The sequence below is a fragment of the Acanthopagrus latus genome, chromosome 20, assembly GCF_904848185.1.
Source record: "Acanthopagrus latus isolate v.2019 chromosome 20, fAcaLat1.1, whole genome shotgun sequence".
Taxonomy (NCBI): Eukaryota; Metazoa; Chordata; class Actinopteri; order Spariformes; family Sparidae; genus Acanthopagrus; species Acanthopagrus latus.
In genome coordinates, this window is record NC_051058.1 from 6830408 (window position 1) to 6851719 (window position 21312).

A 21312-nucleotide genomic window follows, 5' to 3' on the forward strand; every position below is an offset into this window, starting at 1 on the left:
CATTTATGCAGTGTCAGAGATCTGTGTACAAATCTGCGGCTTTCAAGGCTACACTGTCAGTTCTGAGGAATCCTTCATGTTGCAGGGGAGAAGGGGGGAGGGGGGGCAGCAATTCACCACAACTTTCAATTCGCCCATCACAGGCGAAATCAATTTGCACTGGCTGACTCATTGTGATTCCAAGGAGTGTGAGGTGGATTATCACAAAGCATACAGACACTGTTGTGTCACCAAACACAGACCGACAACGCATTTAACATGCAGAGCAGACATTTTTTAAAGAGGAGAGGACATGGATTATCTTAATAACATATCGAGGGATTCAAAAGTTGTGCACCATAACAATTCTATTTATTCTACATGTGTCCACGTGGAAAGAAATGTGAATATCATTTGCAAATGTTTTTCCTAAGTCGAACCAAATGTCAGCAGAGCGCTTCTTTTTCTGCATGAACACAACACCTCCAGCAGCCGTCACAACGGTTTGGGTTATTTAAATTTCGTCTATGCTCTCCTGTTGGTGGGCCTCAGCTGGAAAAAGCTGATGCCTCGTATGTCTCTGCACCAAATCATAATTCAGCACCATCAAATCAAAATCTTATGACAGTTGAGTTGTTTCATGCCAAAAGGCCACCGTCAATCAAATCTGATCTAATCACACAGACGCCAGAGATACATCTTGAGACTGAGCATTCAGGCGCTTTTAAAAGGAGCTGAAATCATTAATAATTAGTGAGTACTTACCGCCTCCACTTCAGTGGGGTCATACCACACGTTGATATAAGGGTGCTGGAGAGCCTCGTCCACCGAAATCCGCTTTGACGCATCTATTACCAGCATCTTGGATAGAAGGTCTCGGGCTTGGCTCGCTGTGAAAGAAATTGTGGCAGGGACAGAGAAAATGAATAATAAATGTAAAACAACATTTGAAACAACCAGATTTATAAGGTCGCCCCCTCCCAAAAGCCCAGTCTGCTCTAACTGGTTACTGTCACAGCAAGTGTATAACACCCAGAAGTGCTTTTTATTAAAAATAAATAAACGTTAAAATTCCAATACAATATCAAACCTTTAACTTTTGACATACATTTTTGGTATATATTTTTTTTTAAAAATTCTATTTTTTATCATTTTTATTCTTAATAATAAGAACCTGTACAAGGAATTAAATAGTATTAAATATTCACTCCTAAATAAGTTTTTATTTATTTTTTTTATTTCAAAAAGCATATCTGGTTGTTTAAATAGTATCACTAGGGGCAGAAAATAGTTGGGTTTGATGGAGTCGGGCAGGAGAGGCAACTATTCAAAATCTATTTGGTTTAATTGTGATAATGTTTCGAGCTTGTTTAAAGGTACTCTTTAAACTTTTCTTCTAAACACAGTTGTTTACTTTCTGTGTTTCTCAACAAAAAACATTTTCTGTATCATTGACACCTTACAACTAAGCAAATACAAATATGCTTATGAGTCCTCCTGCATCATACAAACGACACAGGGACCTACTCGTACAAAACACAACTCCACAGCACTACTAGTGGTCAAAAGCTACTCAGGGCTCCTTTAAACGTTGCCTTTTAAACCGAAGCCAAAGATAGAAAAACAGAGGCATCTTTTCTTTCTATCTGGCACTTTCAGGACATCCGTTGTGATTATCATATGTTCTGTGTGAAAGCCAGCGTGAGCTCTCGAAGCATTCAGAGCCAAATGTGAACATCCAACACATGCAGTCTGAGAGGAGCACTTCAGGGTAATACACTGTTGTCACACTCGTGCCTCTGTAGATTAATGAGGACAGAAAAAGATGAGCTCCATTTTTGGAGGTTTTCTTTTTTTTGCCACATCTCACAGCAGCTCCACAACGTTTTGCTGTGAGTCGTCCTGTCATCTTCTCTCCGTTTACACATGAACACGCTCGAGGTAAATTCCTCTTCGCAGTAAACAACTTGGTCCTGAACTGTCAGCTTCCGTAATAAGTGCTTAATCTCAGGCAGCCACTGAAAAGTGATTTGTCACTTGGGCTTTGCTGTCAGTGCACGTTTGTGAGGCTGCAAACGCACAGTGCAACAGAAACTGATGCTACATGGGGGAAAAGTTCATTCAGCTGCTTTGACAAGTGCTTGGATTCATTCACTCTCTGTGGAGGCGTTATATTAATCCTTCAATTACCAAAAAAGACATTTAAAAAAGGTCACCTGTGATAAATTCTACAATAGCAGAAAGAACCAGCTTTAAAGTCTTTTGTTCAGATTTTTTGCAGTAAAATTGAAGCACATTGTGCCATAAAACCGGTGGCTCTAGAAACACTGATTGCCTCATTATTCTTCGCACCGTCTGGCACGCGATAAAACAGCTATTTAAATTTTTACAAATGGTTCCTCTTCAAGCCGGACTGCGCACCCGTAATAAAGGAACTTTGCAGCAAAGTGGTTTAAGCTCAAATGGCACTGAAATTACAACCTCTCATCATTTCCCTTGTGCTATACATCACGGACATTAAAAGGCACACTATGCAGGATTTGTCTGTTGCCATTTATCAACAGACGATTTCAGAAAAAGAGATTTGGAGGAAAACCGGCGGACAAATACGAACTAGGAGTGTTGACTGTGATATTCAAAAATGAAAAATGGATTCCATGTCAATACTGTGTTGACCCGAATATAGGACAACCCTGATTATAAGACGTCCCCTCTTTTCAAGACTAATCTTCAGAAAAATACTCTGACAACCAAAATTGACTTTGTTTAAAGAAATTCTAACAATTAATGGTGATGGGCAGGCCTTCGTTTCGTTTTTCAGTGACAAACTCACATACCCTCCTGTCAGTCTCTTGGAAGCGGCCGCTTTGAGGACCACGATAAGCTTTTCTCTTACTGTTAGGATTTTTTTGACGGTCTTTTTGGACCCGCTATCTTTGGGCGTTACACTCCATAACTCCATATTTCTTGGCTGGCTGACAGTTGTTTGACGCCTCTGCTGCATTGACCACCATTATCTAAAATTAGCATCATAGCTCCGCCTCAGATGTCTGTTAACTTGCCCCACTTTTGATCCACTTTGCTCTGTACAATCATCGCGCCTCTCCACTTTTTCATCTCCTGTCGTTTCTTCTCCGCTGTGATAGTATTCTACAACCTGGGAATGAGACTCACACACCAACTATCTTTCTCCAGAATCGCTGATGCCCACAAACATCAAAATAAGAAGAAAATAGCACATCAGGCAAAAAGCAGGGTCTTTGCAAACACTTTTAGTGGGTCAAAAAGTGATGATTGAGATGAATAACCTTTGCACGAGTCATTAATCTTAGGAAAATCCTGCAGAGTATTCTTCTACGAGAGAAAACAGCATCTTTACCTTTCAGTTTGTTGTGTTCAGAGTCCGCAGGAAACAGGACATCAGGGAAGAGCTTCTCAAAGCTGTAGCCAGCATACCGTGGCCTGTTCTCCACGTAGGTCCTCACCGACTGGTTGAGCTTCATGAGGAACTCCTGAGACGGTGTCCCCAGCTGCTCGATCACCTTGTTCCACTGGTCGATATCTTAAGGTTACAGTATTAAGAAAAGCACTCGGCTTGGTTTGGACAAAAGGAGCGCCCCTTCCAGAGTTGGGTTGGGTATTTTTCAGTTCCATTTTGAACTGATGAATAATAAAAGAGAGCCATCTGGAGTTGCTGTGTTTTGTACTACATTGTTCCGGCTTGGGTAGTTTCTAAATTAAATGTAAGTGCAATGTTGCTGGAAAAGGAAATGTCAATGCTGGGCGGCTGAAGAAGGTACAGCAGCAGATAGTACCCTCTTCTGTAAAGTGCTGACTCAAGATAATGGAGTACATTTTTGCTCATGAAGAAAAGGTCGTAAGAGATTTGAATCCTTTTTAAACCTGTGCAAAACTGATTTCAAACATCTGGAAGTTCATCAATAATGCATATTGGATGCTCACCACAAGTAGGATGATATAAATATGTTACTCTTTTTCTTGAGGACAAAAAACACAAACATATATGTATACAGATGTAACATGTATGGATCTACCTGGAGGACACACAAAGTAATGCCTTGTTCACATCTTTGTTCATCCTAAAATATGAATGAACAACAAGGAGGGAAAGTCTAGCCAGTCAAAAGGGAAAAGATAAGTCAAACTACAAATTTTGGACCAATACCAATTTTATGTCTAGACCTCAAACTGTTTACTTTCAGTCTGGCAGAATACTGAAGGTTCTGCTTCACTTAGAACAAACAGATCAAACTTGACAAGAAAGGACTTTAACTGGTCCTTGCAATTGCTACCTCAGTTTCTGATTAGATTTAAAATCACACTGTTGAGACTGATGTGTCACAAGCTGCTGGATGGTAAGAGTAGAATAATCCCTTCAGTCTAACAGACAATGGCTAGCATGGCCCAATGTCAGACTGAATACTGAAGGGCAACAAAATCAGGTTAGGAGAGACCCGCTTAGCCCGACAAGCTAAACATATATGCTAAAGAATATGCTAATTAACATTATCAAAATGGTCACTTTAATAGACATTAAAAATGTAATATTAAGGATACTATTCAAAATAGGACTACATTTTCTACGTGTCCATGAGCCACATCAGCGGGTAAATATTAGCCCTTTTACAGTGCTAAAGTCCTACCACTTCAAGCTAGCTTCTGCTTCATTGAGTTATTTTCATTTGGCTTTCTAAAAACCTGAAACATCACATTGATATGATCTATCATAGCAAGGTAGTTAAAAAGTATACTGCTTCAGCAGACTAACATTTAAGCACATCATTATTTTAACCAAATAGGAAAAAAATGGCTAACACTGATAAAAAAAAAAAGTGTCATGCTGATGCTGTATTAACCTTTGCTAACCAAAGTTATCTATTAGGATATTACAGTGTTGAGCAACTACTAGATTCATGAAGCTAATGTAAAGTAATAAATCAGTAATATGGCACAAAGACGTTCCAAAATGTACACTAAAAACTAGAAATGTCGAATAACGCACTTATAAACACATTGTGATCATTCATCGACAAAGACACAGTAAAACCATGGATGTAATTAAATAAACCCTGGCGCTGTGCTTGTTAGCCTAGTTGAATAGCATGCTGGGTCAAAGAAATGGAATAGATCCCTCATTAACATTATTACACCTGTGCTGTTTTATCTGAGGAGACAAACTGTCAGGCATGAAAAAAGGTTTAATCCTCTTCTGCTCAGTCACTGAAGGAAACCAGCATCAACCCTGAATACATTAAGCATCTTCACTCATGAAACAGGCGCAGTAGCTTGGCAGCATTTCCCGTTGTGTGCAAAGATATGAACAAGATGTCAGACAAAAGGGATGAGACAAGACGGCATTTCGGGGGTTTAGATGGAGGTTCAACTTAAGGATACGATCAGTGCCTGGAAACAACACACTACCCCGGACCATTTCAGCCATGATGCAGCCAACAGACCAGACATCAACTGAAAAATGAAATGACAACCACTAAATTAGCATGCAGGACTGAGAAAACAAAGACAAAAACAAAACAAAAAAAAACCCTCAAAAGAACAAAAAGGGAAAAAACATGATGTGGTGCGAGGTGATGTGTGTGATACATGACAGAAATGAATTACATGCAGTTGAGTGCACTTGGGTCAGCGTCCCAAGGGGCTAAGGGAATTGATTATCATCTATCTTTTTTGCTAGCATAATCTGTGTATACTGCACATTGCTGGAAGAACAGTAGTGTTACTAATCAGAATGATTTCTGCTTCGGGACACAAACAGTGAATCAGAAGCTTTGACTTTCAAGGTCTTCTGGAAATGTTTTTGCAGAGATGCATCTTAACACCCTCAGTTATCCTCAATGCAATTCATGTCTGATGTGTTAAACTGGAATATTCTGATCCATGAGGTCAGAAATTAACATTTTTTGGTGATTTTCTGTCACATGTGTGACACTGAAGATTCAGAGGACTCACAAATATTTCTGTAGCTGAGCATCAATTCAGTATTACATTTTAGAGCCAAAACTAATCTGACTGCTGCTATGGCATCCACATATGGAAAGCAGTTTGAAGATAGCGAGGGTATTTGTTTGCAGTGTGATTCTCAGCTATGGGAGAGCAAACTATTCAATTCTATTTCGGTTTCCTTATGTGACAGTCGTGTTTTTGAAGCAACAGTTCTGCTGTAGAGGTGAGTGAGGACTGTGTCGTGTGACTTTGTGCATCTGTGAGAGGAGCAGGTGGGTGGTTGCAAGTCGAAAATGTCAGGCGAATCCGAGAAATAGAATTTCTGTAGTTGCTCACAGGATTATGATCTCCGTGCGATCCGTTGGATGAAACTAATGGTTCTGAAGAGACGACAGACGTTTGTGTGCTGTGTTTTGTTTCACAAGAAGTGCCAGACACTGCTGCAAGCAGCTCAAGGATACAATCCCTTCCTGGAAAAAGGATTTTGTGGCGAACCATTTCTGCCATAATGCAGCCCACAGCCCAAATATCCACTACATATGCGCAGCATAAAAGGAGGGAGAAGAGAGTAAGCAAAAAAAAAAAAAAAAATGCAACAAGTCAGCAGAAAAAATTAGGGTAAATGTTTTTGGTCAAGAGGACCAAAGATGAGTATTGGTATTTATAAGAATCTACAGTTTTGCTATAACGGGAACTTTATTGCTTTGTATCTACCTCATTTTTTTTGTGCTATCCAAAAATCCCCCCAATTGCCCTAAAAATGACAATTCAGTCATCCTCATCATCATGCTGATAGAAAAGTAGGTAAAGTTTTTGTCTACAAAGCATTTCTGGAGCTTAACAGCAAAACAGTGTTGCAGCTTTCCCCTAAACAACTGAAGAAGAAGATGGGGACTAGGTTTAAAATGTAAAATAACACCAACAACAAAAAAAAAAAAAAAACTGTTTGTCCTGCATAATTCATGTCGTCAGAGGCCCCGAGATCCCAAATAGATTTGAAAATGCATCATGTACAATCATTTGGTGAAGTACATGCCCCAATTTCAGATGGGGTGCTTGCTAACGCCATTAGCCTAGCAGCCACAGTGAGGATCTCCACTTAATAAAGGGCGTCAACATCTTTTTAAATCAATTTGGGACTTCAGGGCTTTGAGATGCATGGAATACACCAAACGAGCAGTGTGGAGCCACTGTATGTTTTTTTTCTTCTGGTTTTTTAACAATTTAAAACAAGTCCCTATCTTATTCAATTGTTCAGGAGAATCCACCAACGCTGTTTTGCTGTGAATCTCCAGAAATGTTTTGTTAACTTTCAATTGACATGGGGGTGAGAATATATTGACTTAATTTTCATTACTCGGTTAATTCTTCCTTTAAATTGTTATTATACATCTGACTTTAGACCAAAAAGGCTGAGGGAGTTACAAGTCTATAAAAGGAATGTTTTGGGATCTGTTACATTTCCTGTAGAGATTCTCATGGGCAGATTGACACCACTTCCGTGCCTGTACACTAAATATGAAGCAAGATAGTTAGCTTAGCATAAAGACTGGAAACAAGGGGAAACAGCTACGCTGGTTCTGTCCACAAGTCTGAAACTGAAACTCACTGATTAACATGCTATATATCCTCAAGTCGTCCACCAAGGAATAGTCCAGCACATAATCCCTGTAACACCACAAATTGTTGTTTTAATGGTTAAGTTTTAATATTAAGTAGTGAGTTTTAGAGGTGGTGGAGGATCAGGTTTTGTTACTGTTGGTCAGTGCACGGCTAGCTTTTCCCCCTGCTACCAATCTTGGTTCTAATCTAAGCCAACTGTCTCCTGGTCTTAGTTTAATGTCTACTGGATAGGTATGAGGGTTATTTCAATCTAAAATATGGTAAATTTCCCAAAATCATGAACTACTCCTTTCTTACCATATTGCTCTAACTGCAATACGTTCTGAGCGGGAGCACTGAGTGAAACTGCAGAAGCATGCAAGTGCCTGTTTTCATTCTGCCGTCTTTATCCAGGCTGTAAGGAGCTCAGGACCGGCAACCTCTTAATAAAACATCAAACGCATGCTAAAGCACTGCTGGGAACTGAAGTCCCCAGACAGGAAGTTTCCCACAAAGCACCGATGCCCAACATGCCAACTTCCCCCGAAGTGTGACCTTTACAGGAAGAGGGAGAGTGTGTGTGGGAGTGTGTTTGGGAGGTGCTGTCGAAAAACATATCTCAGTGGAGAGGGCCATGCAGCAGGCCAGGCAGCAGCTCAGGAGCTCCTCATTGGCCGGTCACTGTCAAGACGCTGCCCCCCCACTTACCATTGGCCTGGTACCCCATGCCCAAGATGACTTCGGGGGCGCGGTAGTAGCGGGTGACTACGTAGGGTGTCATCAGGAGGCCAGTGGCAGCTGTCCTGGCCAGGCCAAAGTCCAGGATCTTCAGTGTGCAGTCGGACTTCACCACAATGTTGCTGGGCTTCAGGTCCTGGACAGAAAACACAACACAAACCTGATTAACGCTCAGGTGGTGGTACCGCTGTGGTGCGATATGGTGGTATTCTGCTCTGAAAGGTGAAACACATCATTATGATGGCTGCTGTCAGCTCAATGACTCAATGACGTCTGTGCCACAGCTGTGCGTCTTGAGGACTCTCTATCAAAATAGGTGGAAAGTAAGTCTTTTGGTCAACTTATCGATTAAAATGAAACTATCACCAAAATGCAACTTAGCAACTGAGCGGAGGAAATATCTGCCAACGTGAGTTCTTCAAAAACTCCTGAGTAAACACTGTGTACACAATGTTTTCAATGCTTATGTTCATGTGTAGAGACCCTGTTGATACTACACACAAAGTTTAATGTTGTGTCGAGCCTTCTAAGCACTTTAAAAATAGCGATTTTGATGCTATTGCTAATTTGCACCATGAACTCCCATTGAAAATGAGTTTGAACCGAAAACAAAAATACAGTAAATGTTAAAAATGCCTCTTTTGTCGTAATTATGCTTTTACACAAAAGGTTTGACTCATATACATTCACAAAAAAAGCCTAAGTTGCATTTTGGGGAGGGTTTCACTTTTATCATCCAACTGTTGCAGCTCTACATTGAGCAATAACTCAAATTGTAACAAGTAGTTTGATTTTAAGAGCTTCAGACATGGTTTGACTTGCAGACAAAGTTTTTCCTTCTTCTGAATTTCCATCCAGTGAGTTGTCACATCATAAACAAGACAGTGCCGGTGGCTACATGATCTACTAATGGCTATCTGCCAATTCATTCATTACAAAAATCTTGCCAGCCATGACAAGTTGACTGGTCAGTGTTAAGCATAATTTACATAAGGACAAACTGGATCCCTCGTCTGTCATATCAATTATTTTTGTCTTTGTTGTGATCACTTCCTGGTTCAGAGAATTATGCACTTCTAGTGCAATCCATCACAATAGCAAACAATGCAGCTCTAGTATGACAAAATCTGAACACACTGCATGTACAAATCATTACAATCATTGTTGCTTCTGGACAATGAGTCTGTTGTGCTCGACTGTCCTGAGAGGTTTGAAAGTGTGTTCTGGAGGGTGCGCTTAGCGACTCCGAGCATCCGAAAAACGACTCGAGAGCTCCCACCACAGAGACGCAGCCCCAGAAGAACAAGAGAAACTTTGGCGATCCGTGACTCATATTGCATCTGTTCACCTTATGAAAGCTTTGCGTGCCGAGCCTCGCTGATGCGAGTGGGGCTGGTTAGCTGCGCCTGTGGCTCAATTAGTTCTGGCTGGCAGAGCAGGAGGAGCTCCGCCGATCTACTGCTGCGTCTTCCACTGCGGGTGATTGACAGAGTGCCTCACAGTGTGTATGCGTGCGTCCGTGTGCATTACTGTGTATATGTGTGCACACATACAAGAAAGATACTTTGTACGTCGCTGATGGTGCTTTAGGGCGTTTGTGTACGTGTGTGTGTGTGTGTCATCCCGTGTCAGCTGTTTCAAAGTGAGCAAGCACCTGAGTGTGTACATGTGTACATGGGTTTTACTGAAACCTGTGCATCATATCCTGCATAACACACCGTTAATGTGGCCGTGTTGGCTGAAGATGTTGCATTCAGTTTCACAACATGGAAATGAAATTAAATACTGGCAACTCCCAATTTAGAAAGGAACAGTCAATTATCTTTCTGACAGTTAGATGAGAAGACTGATACGGCACTCATGTCTGTGTGGTGAGCATGAAGCCACCGCCACCAACCTGCACGTCTCCAATTCACCGATTAAAATGTTATGGGCTCTATTTCAATGGTTCACTCTTCATTTGGCTTTGCACATCTGTGTAGTATTTTTGGTGCACACAAACAGGAGGGAGGCTCATTTAAATAAGGCACGACAAAGAGAATTGTTTCATTGGTGGAAAATGTGACTTTGCACTGAAAATAGTCAGTCTGCTGCCATTTTGATGATTTTTAAATCAACAAAAACAAACCAAATCTGGGCACAAAATGAGCAGCAATAATGCACTAATGCTTAAAACTTACATGAACCTATGAATGTACAACAAAGTTAATCAAGCACTGTACAGGTAGTGGATGCATTTAGCTGAAATTAACAAAAATAAACAACATTTAATGGCATTAAAGCAGGAATCAGCAGGAAGTTAATTCATATAATCTGTTGTCCACAGCTGCTTTATACTGTATGAACACTTCATCTTTCACTTAACTTAATCCCTTCTGTCAGGTTGATAAATATGCTGCCTCTGATTAAAAGAGTCATTAAGAGATAGTGTTCGACAATCCACTTTGATAACCTTCATTAAGTCACCTGGAAATGACACCAAGCTGCTACACAATAATAAACACACACACAACCCTACATACATCAAGACTATTCCTGTGCATTGCAGCCTCCTTTATAGTTTATTCTTGAACTGCATTACGAATGAAAGGCTGCTTTATCAAAATCACAGAGAACCCGTCATTGCACATCGTCACCCTGGTGACGGCTGACGAGAAGGCTCTGTAGCAGGAGACCTACAGAGCATCAGTGATGGGTCTGCACAGCGCCCAGCAGATACTCTAAGACAACACCCACCCCAGCCCCGGTCTGTTCACCCTGCTGCCACCTGGCAAAAGTATCCACAGCCGTACCACCAGACTACAGTGAGACTCCTGAACTCATCCTCAACACTCCACTATTACAACTTTTTTTACATTTCTTGGTGAGCAGTTTAGTCATTGTTGTAAAATTACAGATTAATAAACCTTGAAGATATAACATAATAACAATGTAATGCACTGTGGCAATACGACTGAAATAGCATATTGGTGCGCTTGGAGACGTCCGTGCAGTCTACCACACTAATTGTTTTGCACTTGGATGATTAAAATAGGGGCCCAGATCTCCTGTGCTTAGTCCATATAAAAACTGAATTTTATAATGTAAAACATGATAAAGGGGCTTTTGGCCCAATTTTCTCCACTATCTCACAGCAAGCAAGTGTATTTCCAAAACAGTATAACTATTCCTTCAACTCCAAACATAAAGCTGGAAACAATATACACAATCAGTCTCCTGCTGCTCAGTTGGCTTACACTTGCTTTCCAAAGCCATATTTTTCTGGTGAACAACTGCCAGCCACATAAGGACATTTTGCTGAATCTTATCAACATATGACTGTTGGCAGCCTGGTCACTGCTCATTTCTCCAAATTTCTGATGCTGAGAGAGCCGTTCTTCTCGAGCTGCATATCTGTTTGTTCATTATGTGTGCTTACCATACAACATTTGGACCTGCTTATCTGGAGCCACCTGAACACCTGTGTATGTGTGTACCCATGTTTACATCAGTGCGCCTTACCCTGTGTATGATGCCGGCGGCGTGCAGGTGTTTGATTCCGCACAGCATCTGGTAGAGCAGGTAGGACAGCCTCTCGTGGTCCAGCTCCATCTGAATCACCTGGCAGAGGTTAGCATCCATCAGCTCCATCACGAGATACCTGCAGGGGAACCGCAGAGGGGAGAACAGTCACGCAGGGACACACACACACATACATTAACAGAGAATCCTGCGGACACAGCGCTTAATTAGTTGGTATTTTATATCAGCCAGAGAGCTCTGAACTGAAATGCAAATAGAGCTGCCACAGTTGCTTAGTTGTCTTCTCTTAAATTCATTTTGATAATACGTTTTGAGTATTCTATTCTACCTTCTTAAATTTGATCATTTTCTAATTTATTGACCCTATGACAGTAAACTGATTGTTGAGGACATCGTCCTGGCCTTTGGGAAACAAAACAAATGTTGCTGACCATTTTCTGACTTTTTTCAGGCCAAACGAATGGATTGACCTAGAAGAAAATTCATAATCAGTGAAAACAATCATAATTTGCCGCCTTAATTGTCACATTTTTGTGGAAAATGCTAAACTTCCTTGGAAAATAAAGAAAATCCTAAACCATAACACAGAGCTTTAACTACACACACACACACCTTACATCTACATCTTGATCTCCTATGTCCTCACCCACACAGTACTTGCTTTTCGTGGCATTTAGGAAGTGACAGTTAGGGTTCTCCTTCTCAAAACTGTTACATCATCACTCCCTACAATCCTCCTACATGGAGTACCAACCTGAAGACAGATTTTTATACAAAAAGAAAACATCTTGACAGAGCGTGGCGCTTCAGACTGGAGGAAGTACGACTGCTCTTGGACGATCTGAGTTTACATTCCATGTTTTAAAATGGGTGTAGTTCACTGTGTGCCAGGTCGACTTTCATATGTATAAATAGGCTGAAACTAGAAATTGGTATAATGTCTACTGCTCTGTAATACAAGTGTGGCTTCAGGTACACACACGCACACACTCGCAAATGGAGTGTTCAGCCTCCATCCTCCAACTGTGTGTTTGCCCTGAAACCCTCTGGCTATGATTTGTCCAGTTTCCTTTTTAGCTCCAATCAAGCAGACACAGCGCACGCGCACACACACACACACACACACACACACACACACACACACACACACACACACACACACACACACACACACACACACACACACACACACACACACACAGAGCTGCTAGAGGATGGCATTAATCATGTTTGTTCCTGTCATACTCGGCAAAACCATCACTTCCCCCCACATCTCAGTTTAGTCTTCCACTATCTGCGAGTCCGCAGCCAGTTTCCACTGGCATAGGCGTCTCGTCGACTTCAAAACAGATCCAGGTGGCTGCCTTACATGGCTCAATGGTGATCGTATTAAAAGGGAGTGTCCGCCCAACTGTTTTTTTGTATGCTGAAGATTTTGTGTTTTACCTTCATAGTTACTTTCGGTTAATCCACAAGTTTTTCTTAACTCTTTAAATAATAAACATGTCCACCAACTGTGAATACATGTAAGACAATTTCAAGCAAAAATACACCTGCCTGTACTTTGTATTTGTAGTAGTAATTTAGGATACCACACTACCCACAAGCCCCTAAATGTCACATCAGATAATCCGACCCCCCAGTGTGCTCCATCCTGTATTGATTTTACAAACACGCAGTGAGCAGATGTCATCTGGCTCACTGATACTCACACATCTTGGAATTCTTCCAGTGTCTTTTGTGGTGTGAAAACGTTTAATAGGCCGATTATCTGCAGAGAAAAATAAAATAAAAACACAGTTATTAAACTGCAAGTCCGGCAGGGAGATGAAAGTTGGCAGTGAGTGGCGTCATCACACCAAAACGCACCGCCGAACCAGCAGGGACATGTGAAAGGTGCAGCAAGCAGAGCATCAATCATGAGAAACAACAGGACATTCTCCAATTCAAAAAACACTACATGATAAAACACGTTGCAGCGGCAGGTAATCCACAAGCTTCCTGTTTTCGACATCACCTGTCAATCAGACAATGTGGGAAGACTTCTGGATCATTATGACTCGTTGACAGGAATGAGGATGATGTTTAAATTTAGAGGCTAAATGTTTTCCAGAGTTTTCCTTGGGGGAAGCTCTGCTCCAGCCAAGTGTCTTCTGTTATTTCTATTGAGAATTCACTGCTCTCATATGTGTGTTCGTCACATTACTCCAAGGCTGGTTTGAGCTCAGAAATAGCCTAATGCGTTTAAACCCAGATGCAAGCCTGTAACCAAAGGAAACACACCAACACGAGACGGCATGCAGTGTCACAGCTCGATATGTTCCATCCCTAATGGTAAAAATGAAGACAGAAACATGCAAAGCGGCGGAGAAACTGTCAGAAAGCTCTTACATTCTTGTGGTTGACACATTTCATGAGCACCAGTTCTCTGTAGGCCCGTTTTGCGTGAGTCTGATTCTGGAAGGGCCTGCTCAGCTTCTTGATGGCGACGTTCCTCTCCAAGTTGTGGTCGTATGCTGAACTGTGGTGAAGAATGAAAGCAAAAGCTTAGTCAACAATAACGCGCTTCAAAAAGCCAAAGAGCACTTGATACTTTAACCCTTCACGCTCTTTTCCAGTGACTGTTTGCAATGTTGAAGGAGGAATGAAATCACAGGTTGTACTCTTACCAAGCAGGCTTTGGAGCAATTGAGCCGAAGAGCTGATAAACAGGTCGCACCACTGTGTCTTTTCTTTTCCCCAGTTCTACCCTTCAGGGCTCTCAAAGTCAGAACATTTACATTTCCACTCACAGCGGCTTTAGATTGTTGACATCTCTTTCGAGAACCACATAACGTCAAACTGAAATCAAATCAAATCAATATTTGCACTCAAAATTCATGCCAAATATGTTGTTAGAAAAAGTGGACTTATGGTTAAATCTAATTGTAATACAATGTAGTCATGTGTCCATAATAAGATGGAGACATTAGCTTGAAAACTAATGTGTGTTGTTTAAAATCTGTGTTTCTTTGTATTTGGTCTCAGGTCAGTGCCGCTGTCAGCCTATTTTACTAAAGAATGGTCACGATTACAGCTCGTTAAAAGACATTCGAGGTTCACCCATATTTATACTCATAATCACCCTCATTTAAGCTTTCTAACAAATCCCTATGAAAATATCTCTTTAGCTGGCAAATGCTTCACTATTTTCATTGGCTAGTCACTTGAGTTGTTGCATGTACCTTTTGGGGTTGTGTTGCATTAGACTGAATTATACTTATAAGGGTGTTATTTATATTTTTCCACCTCACATACCTGCACTGAAGAACTAGACTTGACATAGTCAATATAAATGCGGATGTCACCAGATCAGATTTTCCCTTTTGTACTCTTTATATTGAGGTATCTCTCCCATTAAAACAACATGATGTATCTTTTTTTTACCTTAAAATAACAGCTACACTTCACTTCATTTGATTGTATATACTGTGACATATCTGAATTTTTATTTTTGTGTTTTGTTAATATTTCTGGTCCCCAAAAATAATGCATAGCATATATGCACCCATGGCCCAGTTTCCCAAACTGATGTGAGTAGTTTATATAGCCTCAGCATTAATGAGATTGCAAATATGTATGTCATTATCCAACTGTATTCACTTAATTGAATCTGTAAGTCCTAAGGGGAGCAGTATGCTGTTACGTCAGGCATTATGTGATGGAACGGACAAACTGGGGTTTAAAAAAATAATAATTTGCATGAAATCCTGCATCGGTTTAGCCAATGTAAGCGAAGCAGGGCAGATGTTCATATTTGATAACCAGCAAGTCATTTCATAACAAAATGAAGTCTTGACTGATGCTCTAATGCATCATTTTCTTGGTGTTATGAACCAAAGTAGATTAATAAACAAGCAACTTAGATGAGTTCATCATCTTCAGTTTATGTGACAAGTACTGGGACTAGATTACTTTAGACTTTACTTTTAGTCCACTAATTAAAAATATGAAGGTCCTTCCAACCGCTGGAATGACGTAGATGTAAAGCTCGCCATCAAGGGACAACTGCTGATGTGATAGAATATCATACTGAAATCCACAAGGAACACAATACCACACTGTATTGTCAACAAATCCACCGGATGCATCAATTTCTGTGTTTTGCTGATGTTACAACATCTGATCTCATCAAATCCCAGGGCCGACAGCTGGCAAAGACCGAGCGCTGCATCAGTAGCTTCCAATAAATGTTTTCTTACCTGACAGTTCCTATATAGGAAGAGAATGTTTGCAGCTTCAACCCATTCTGACTGACAAATAGATGCGAGTTTGTTTCAACCAGGTGAAACACTCCAGACACGTTGTGCACATGGCTGACTAAAACACAGCTGTACATAAGGCTGTGAAATTACTTCTTCTAATCATCACTGACCACTCATTTCTATCATGTTTTATACAGAAATAACACAAGCAACATTTTGTTGTGAAAAACTTTGTACTACATATTTTGTTTCTATGAACAAGCTTCAGGTCGAACACATTAGCATCCACTTCTTAAAATGTTATGACAAGTTCCTCTTTATCAAATATACATAAATAAACCCATAAAACAATACCAATATTGTTTGACAAAATGCTGTTGCCTGAAGGTCAAATTTAGAGTGTATTTTCTTTAATGGATTCCAACCACATCTCATAGTCTGCCGAATTGTCATGGAGATGGCTTAGTAGTCATTACGTGACACTAAATGAGAGACCTTTGCCATTTTCGTGACAATTATTCAAAGACAATGCCCTGATGACGCCCATTTGGAAACTCCAGAAAAGGCTGATTAAGTTGGTAAGTGGACCTTCAGTTGAGTTTATCTTGTCAACTTATGTTTTTAAAGTATTTTTTCCTCACCAGACAATTCCCTGTGCTCCGGATCCGATGGGTCTGAGGTTCTGGTAGCGCTTTAAAACCATAAAAGTTGAATCGCCCACATCTATACTGTAGTACTCCTTTTCACGCTTGTTCCGGTTCATGGTGAAGCCTTGGACAAACGCTGTGACTGGGCATCCAAGTGGAGCTCTCCTCTCAAGACCTGCAGTGAGTGAAGAGGAAGAGAGGTTGTCATTTTCTGTTGGTTTGTTTTTTGTTTTGCTTTTAACTCATTTTCAACCTTTGGGTTGACACTGTCTCAGCAACCAAAATTCACACGGAACTAACATACAGGGATTTTCAAAACACTGATCAGGCAGTCTTTATAAACTGTATTCTTTCAAATTAAGTGGTGCGATTTTGTCACAAGATTCAAGTTAATCCTATTTGTCATAAGAGGATAATATGTTTTATTGTTTTCCTATCAAGCATCATTTCTAGTAGATAAGGGTGTCAGGATTCTCCAATTCCACGATTTTAATTGTTTTGAACATTTATTTCCCAGCAATGATGACTAACAATCCCGGCAATGATGGCTATCAAGTCTTGATTTGTAAAAAAAAAAAAAAAAAACAACCCAACAACCATCATTTGTGTTTTCTAATTCTTTTTTTAAAAACGAAAGGAGCATTTTACAAATTTGACCACAACAAAGTGACTTTATCCCTGTGGATAAAGTGGGTAAGAGGGTAAGTCAAGATTTCACAGTTCAACACAAAAGCCCAGCCTTCAGTGATTCAGCAAAAAACAACAAACGACAGAAGTGTTTGTTACAAAGTTACATTTCTCAAATCTGCCCTGAGTAAACCCTCTTCCCAAGCAAATCAATAAAGGATCTCTGAAAAACAGAACAAACCCAACATCTTTCACAGGGAAGGTGAATAAAATGTAATTTTAAATGCATCATGATTCTCTCTTGAAGTCACGGTGACCTTGACTGTCCTGTCCTGTGTTCTTGAAATATGTCATTCACAAGAAAGGGATGCCATGAGGTCACAGTGACTTTGACCTTTGACCACCAAAATCTAGTCAGTTCATCCTTGAGTAAGAATGAACATTTGTGCCAAATTTGAAGAAATATCCCTAAAGGCACCTTTGAGATATCGCATTCACAAGAATGTAACGTGCGTATAGACAGACAAGATGCAAACATAATACCTGCAGCCACAGCTGTCGCCGGCACAGAGAAGTAAAAATAAACTGTGTACTGAAATCAAAATAACTACTTTATATTTGCACTGTACCCTCTGAATCAGAATCAAACTGAATCACGAGGTGCCTAGAGATTCCTACCCCTCATTATACAGTACAGGGGAAATGTTTTTCTTGGCATGACTCATTGAATTTTATAACAAAAGTTCATTACAGAGTCAAAATTCATCTCAACACTATATGGGTGGCAAACTAATATTCAAAATGGATAAACAGGAGCTGCCTGCCTGCTACAAGCATCAAAGCCAGTGCTTAGGAATGGTACGGCTGATAAACCGCTCAGACTGTAGATATGTCCATCAAAAAGCCCCTCTACAAGCAGTCTGGCTCAGAAACAGCTCACTGCCTCACCACTTCACTCAGTTAATTAAATGAATTACAACAAAGGTTGGTATTACGTGGGGACCCCATGTTGTGTCAAGTTGTATTCCTCAAAGACGTGTCAACAGAGCAGATCTGCTAATGGGTTTGACGGCGCAGTATAAATCTGGTCTCACTGCTCCTTATCTTGATTTGTCATTGAGAAAATTTTTTAGATATCAGAAACTCAGACCGGCCTTGCTCCCAATCCTAAGTCTCATCAATTATAATGGCTACTATATAAAACCCAAAGGTCTGAGCAAGTGATGATGTAGGCAGAGAGAGACAGAAAGGAAGCAGGAAGCTGTGTTTCCTGCCAGCTCTGAAGACGACGAATCATTAGTGGAATTTGGAACACTGTGCTGAGGAGGTCGGCTGTGAGATGATAGCTGTACGTTTCATGGACCACGACCTGACCTCTGGATTTCTCAAGACTAATGCAAACCCATCCCCCCTTTCTCTTTCAGTATCCGTGAGCCTAGGAGCCTTTCATCGTCATTGCTCTCCTCTGCACAGCACTCATCTTCCTATTCTTGGATATGAGGCTCTTCAACCTTTGCTCGTTTCTCCCATTTTTCTTTAATCTTCATTTGCAGGGCTGCAGTCAAGACCATAGTGTTTAAAACCAACTCATAACGGAGACCTGGTTCAATCGCACTCAGCATTCAGTTCAGAGGAGAGTAGAAAGCCATTCAAATCACAGTCAAAGATCGATAAGCACATCAATTGCTCTCTCTTTAATAAGATACACTAATTGGCGAGAGGACTTATCTTTTTTAGAAATTCCAAAAGTGTCTGAAATCTTGACTATACGCCAGAGAAGTGATCTTAACAATGAACTCCAATGCCGGCTCCTCCTCTCAGATGCATCGATTTCATCCTTTATGCTTCATCTCAACCCTGTCTCCTCTCCACTCCTCTCTCCAGTGTTTCCTTTCTCTGACTCTGATCATAACATCTTATTCTCTCTGTCCTGCTGAAGAACCCAGCCTACAGTCTGCAGCTGAGCCACAGGCTGCACAGGTACAGGGAAGAATAAAACACTCTGAGGAAATCTGTATTTTTATTTCATTTATTTCAAGAGACGTCGGCAAAAATAATTTATGCTTGATCAAACACTTGTACACATGGATGTACTCAAACACAGATTAACAGAGTGAACTTTCTGTACCATCTAAACCTTTTTTAGCAAGTTCACTCAAAAATGCAGATCGCTTCATTCCGATTTGTCTTGTGGTGATGACAGCCATTGTTAAGTGGCACTATGCAACCATGTTAGTCCGTTTCTCCTGACCTCAACCTGCAGCACCCAACCTTATCCTTAACCCCAATCAGTCGTCAGAATGCTTCACTAGACCGCAAACTAACATTAGCCCCAACCACTTCTCTCTCTGTGACCATAGCCCCACACAAGACCCCACTCTGAGTTTAATGGGAGGGACACGCTAGTTGAAGGGGAGAAAAAGTCTTCAACACAAGACCGGTTTGTACCAGTTGGGCATGGCTTTCACTGCATCTGAATTGGGCACACAAAGTCTCAGATGTGGTTAATGCTGACTTGCAGCCTCATTTATAGCAATCAAAAGATGCTGAGCATACAAAAAAACTTCCTTAAACTGGCAATTGACAAGTTTTCTGCTTCAATCATGTGTGTTTACATTTATTCCCATTAAACTTAGCTATGACTGTGCTATTATGTCTGCCATCTGGCAAGCGGTCACCCAGGAAAAGGAAGGTTAACTACTGATCCATTAATCATACAGACTAATGATGAATGATCACGTTTTGTCCGATGTTGTTGTTATTTGCGACTGATGGAAACAAAAATGATTGTGTTGTCTTTGCAACAGCAGTGCCAACAATAATACCACTTGGAAGGGGGGAGGGGGGTCGGTCTGTTGACATTTTAAGAATCCCATTCAAGTTTGTACATCTGTAATCAATAAATCACTAAATTACCTGCCTTGTGATTTCCCCTTATGTGATGCCAGCACAAATGACGGTTTGGACAAGAAAAATTTTGAGATCAAAGTAGATTAAAAGCATACTGAATTGGTTTGTTTTGTCTTTACTGATGTCCTCTTCGACAATCGCCATGACAACTGATGTTTATTCACACAAAAATTTGAATAAAGATGTCTTCGAAAGAGGACAACTCTTCTGACAGAATCTTGGGTTCTTCCTCCTCCTCTCTTCTTTGAAGATTTTTCATGTAACAATTTCCATCATTTTTTTTTTGTTTGCTTCTCTGCACAACCAGACAACAAACCATCATTATCCTTTAATAAAACGGCCAACACAGCTGAAGCGCACAGCGTGTGTGGTTGGTGCTCACTGTTCAGCAGTGTGGATGTCTGTCCAGACATGTAGTGAATATTGACATATGATTCCAGCGAAAAACATGTTGTCTTCATTCAGAGACTATTTATACACAGGCGTTTAGAGGGCCGATTCAGCACATGGTGTGACGACAATCACCTGAAGCTCAGTATATGCAAAACATTTTGTCCAAAATCTAAGAATTTTCCTCAAGGAGTTCTGGAGATGTAAAAGCCCTGAGGTCAATGTGACTGATCTTTGACCACCAAATTCAAACAAGTTCACCCTTGAGTCCAAGTGGGTGTGTGTGCCAAATTTGAAGAAATTCCCTCTGGGCGTTCCTGATATACTGTGTTCACAGGAATAGGACAGATGGAAAACCTGAAAATATTTTGCCTTTGGAACATGTGATTACTTCCCAACTGTAGCAAAGAAGCAAACATGTATTTGCACAATAATGATTGCTGTAATAACCTTGAAAAATAGTGTTTCCAACATTCCAGTATTTCCACATTATTCAGTCTAACGTTGCGTATCATCTAAATTACGTTGCCACAATCAATTTAATTAAGTCTTGCTTACTGATGGGCACCCACACCTCACAGAAAATGACTTTTTTCATGTTTAGACTGATCCATACTGCAGCAAAAAAAACAACTTTATTTGCCAGCAGTATCAGGCTGCAAAGGGAAGGA

The 21312-nt window shown here is 40.6% G+C and overlaps 1 protein-coding gene across 3 annotated transcripts in view; it reads right to left on the reverse strand.

Moving 5' to 3' along the window:
• mapk8b (mitogen-activated protein kinase 8b) overlaps window positions 1–21312 on the reverse strand; it is a 33492-nt gene that overhangs the window by 7404 nt on the left and 4776 nt on the right. For 2 of the 3 annotated variants that reach the window (XM_037081055.1, XM_037081054.1), the window contains exons 2-9: window positions 16709–16889; window positions 14215–14344; window positions 13536–13594; window positions 11803–11941; window positions 8272–8437; window positions 6423–6494; window positions 3359–3541; window positions 745–869 (exon numbers count right to left, since the gene is read on the reverse strand). In XM_037081055.1, coding sequence (XP_036936950.1) covers window positions 745–869; window positions 3359–3541; window positions 6423–6494; window positions 8272–8437; window positions 11803–11941; window positions 13536–13594; window positions 14215–14344; window positions 16709–16830 — 996 coding nt within the window. In that variant the 5' untranslated portion in view covers window positions 16831–16889. Of the gene's footprint in view, window positions 1–744; window positions 870–3358; window positions 3542–5394; window positions 5467–6422; window positions 6495–8271; window positions 8438–11802; window positions 11942–13535; window positions 13595–14214; window positions 14345–16708; window positions 16890–21312 lie in introns of all 3 variants that reach the window. The other variant, XM_037081053.1, reaches the window with a different exon arrangement.